This window comes from Etheostoma cragini, unplaced genomic scaffold (genome assembly GCF_013103735.1).
Source record: "Etheostoma cragini isolate CJK2018 unplaced genomic scaffold, CSU_Ecrag_1.0 ScbMSFa_3753, whole genome shotgun sequence".
Lineage (NCBI taxonomy): Eukaryota > Metazoa > Chordata > Actinopteri > Perciformes > Percidae > Etheostoma > Etheostoma cragini.
Genome location: NW_023268054.1, coordinates 85100 through 88377, shown reverse-complemented (window position 1 = coordinate 88377; position 3278 = coordinate 85100). Strand labels below are relative to the sequence as shown.

At 42.5% G+C, this 3278-nt stretch overlaps 1 protein-coding gene across 1 annotated transcript in view; it reads left to right on the top strand.

Moving 5' to 3' along the window:
* Positions 1–3278, top strand: part of LOC117940920 (2-acylglycerol O-acyltransferase 1-like) — a 6919-nt gene that overhangs the window by 1085 nt on the left and 2556 nt on the right. The window contains exon 5 of the mRNA XM_034866042.1: positions 3111–3246. Within this exon, the coding sequence (XP_034721933.1) occupies positions 3111–3246 (136 nt within the window). The remainder of the gene's footprint in view (positions 1–3110; positions 3247–3278) is intronic.

Here is a 3278-nt window from a genome sequence, read left to right as displayed (position 1 = left end):
TGCAGGGAATATCACGTGTTCTGTGTGTAGTATCATGTGTTCTGCAGGGAATATCGTGTGTTTTGCATGTAGTATCACAAGTTTTTGCATGTAGTGTGATGTGTTCTGCGTGTAATATCGCATGTTCTGCGTGTAGTATCATGTATTCTGTGTGTAGTATAACGTGTTTTGCGTGTAGTGTCATGTGTTCTGCGTGTAGTATCACGTTTTGTACGTGCAGTATCACGTGTTCTGCGTGTAGTATCACGTTTTGTGCGTGTAGTATCACGTTTTGTGCATGTAGTATCATGTTTTCTGCGTGTAGTATCATGTTTTGTGTGTGTATCATGCTTTGTGCCTGTAGTATCACGTTTTCTGCGTGTAGAATAACGTTTTGTGCGTGTATCATGTGTTCTGTGTGTAGTGTCATGTTTTGTGCGTGTAGTATCATGTGTTCTGTGTGTAGTATAACTTGTTTTGCCTGTGGTGTCATGAGTTCTGCGTGTAGTATCACGTTTTGTACGTGCAGCATCACGTGTTCTGCGTGCAGTATCACGTTTTGTACGTGCAGTATCACGTTTTGTACGTGCAGTATGACGTGTTCTGCGTGTAGTATCACGTTTTGTGCGTGTAGTATCACGTTTTGTGCGTGTAGTATCATGTTTTTGTGCATGTAGTATCATGTGTTCTGCGTGTAGTATCACGTTTTGTGCGTGTAGTATCATGTTTTGTACGTGTAGTATCATGTTTTCTGTGCGTAGTATCATGTTATGTGCGTGTATAATGTTTGTGCGTGTAGTATCACGTTTTCTGCGCGTAGTATCACATTTTGTGCGTGTATCATGTGTTCTGTTTGTAGAATCACATGGACTGTGTGTAGTGTCATGTGTTCTGCAGGGAATATCACGTGTTCTGTGTGTAGTATCATGTGTTCTGCAGGGAATATCGTGTGTTTTGCATGTAGTATCACGTGTTTTTGCATGTAGTGTGATGTGTTCTGCGTGTAATATCACATGTTCTGCGTGTAGTATCATGTATTCTGTGTGTAGTATAACGTGTTTTGCGTGTAGTGTCATGTGTTCTGCGTGTAGTATCACGTTTTGTACGTGCAGTATCACGTGTTCTGCGTGTAGTATCACGTTTTGTGCGTGTAGTATCACGTTTTGTGCATGTAGTATCATGTTTTCTGCGTGTAGTATCATGTTTTGTGTGTGTATCATGCTTTGTGCCTGTAGTATCAAGTTTTCTGCGTGTAGAATAACGTTTTGTGCGTGTATCATGTGTTCTGTGTGTAGTGTTATGTTTTGTGCGTGTAGTATCATGTGTTCTGTGTGTAGTATAACTTGTTTTGCGTGTAGTGTCATGTGTTCTGTGTGTAGTATAACGTGTTTTGCCTGTAGTGTCATGAGTTCTGCGTGTAGTATAACGTGTTTTGCCTGTGGTGTCATGAGTTCTGCGTGTAGTATCACGTTTTGTACGTGCAGCATCAAGTGTTCTGCGTGCAGTATCACGTTTTGTACGTGCAGTATCACGTTTTGTACGTGCAGTATCACGTGTTCTGCGTGTAGTATCACGTTTTGTGCGTGTAGTATCACATTTTGTGCGTGTAGTATCATGTTTTGTGCATGTAGTATCATGTGTTCTAAGTGTAGTATCACGTTTGTGCGTGTAGTATCACGTTTTGTGCGTGTAGTATCACGTTTTGTGCGTGTAGTATCATGTTGTGTGCATGTAGTATCATGTGTTCTGCGTGTAGTATCACGTTTTGTGCGTGTAGTATCATGTTTTGAGCATGTATCATGTTTTGTGTGTGTAGTATCATGTTTTGAGCATGTATCATGTTTTGTGTGTGTAGTATCATGTTTTGTGCATGTAGTATCATGTGTTCTGCGTGTAGTATCACGTTTTGTGCGTGTAGTATCATGTTTTGAGCATGTATCATGTTTTGTGTGTGTAGTATCACGTTTTCCGCGTGTAGTATCACGTTTTGTGCGTGTATCATGTTTTCTGTGTGTAGAATCACGTTTTATGCGTGTATCATGTGTTCTGTGTGTAGTATCATGTTTTGTGCGTGTAGTATCACGTTTTCTGCTTGTACTATCATGTTTTCTGCGTGTATCATATGTTCTGAGTGTAGAATCACGTTTTGTGCATGTATCATGTGTTGTGCGTGCAGTATCAAATGTTCTGCGTGTAGTAGCATTTGTTCTGCATGTAGTATCATGTGTTCTGAGTGTAGTATCACGTTTTGTGCGTATATTATGTTTTGTGCGTGTAGTATCATGTGTTCTGCGTGTAGTATCACGTTTTGTACGTGTATCATGTTTTGTGCGTGTAGTATCATGTGTTCTGCGTGTAGTATCACGTTTTGTACGTGTATCATGTTTTGTGCGTGCAGTATCATGAGTTATGCGCGTAGTATCATGTGTTCTGCGTTTAGAATCACGTTTTGTGCGTCTATCATGTTTTGTGCGTGGAGTATCATAAGTTCTGCGTGTAGTAGCATTTGTTCTGCGTGTAAAATGTAAATGTAAATGTGCTGTATTTAAATAGCGCTTTTCCAGTCTTAACAACTGCTCAAAGCGCTTTTACATCTACAGGAAACATTTACCATTCATACACTGTGGCCGGGGCTGCCGTACAAGGTGCCTCCTGCTCATCAGATACACACTCACACACACATCTACACACCTGCTCATCAGATACACACTCACACACATTCACACTCCGATGCGCAGCACCGGGGGCAACTCGGGGTTCAGTGTCTTGCCCAAGGACACTTCGACAATGACTGCAGGGGCGGGGATCAAACCACCAACATTCCGATTGGCAGGCAACCGCTCTACCACTGAGCCACAGCCGCCCCTGTAGTATCATGTGTTCTGCGTGTAGTATCACGTTTTGTGCGTATATCATGTTTTGTGCGTGGAGTATCATAAGTTCTGCATGTAGTATCATGTGTTCTGCGTGTAGTATCACGTTTTGTACGTGTATCATGTTTTGTGCGTGTAGTATCATGTTTTGTGCGTGTAGTATCATGTGTTCTGTGTGTAGTATCATGTGTTCTGCGTGTAGTTTCAAGTTTTCTGTGCATAAGTAACATATTGGTATTACCTGTCATCCCCCGGCAGGTTGAAGATGGTTTGGTCCAGACTGAAGGCAGCTGGAGGGAGGTCAGGGGTCAGACTGGGATGGTATGGTCCGGCGGGGGGGGAGCTGGGCTGAGAGTGAGACAGCCTGAGGATAGACTGGCAGAGAGACAGACAGGTCAGCGGCTAGGAGGACGTCTTCCACAGATA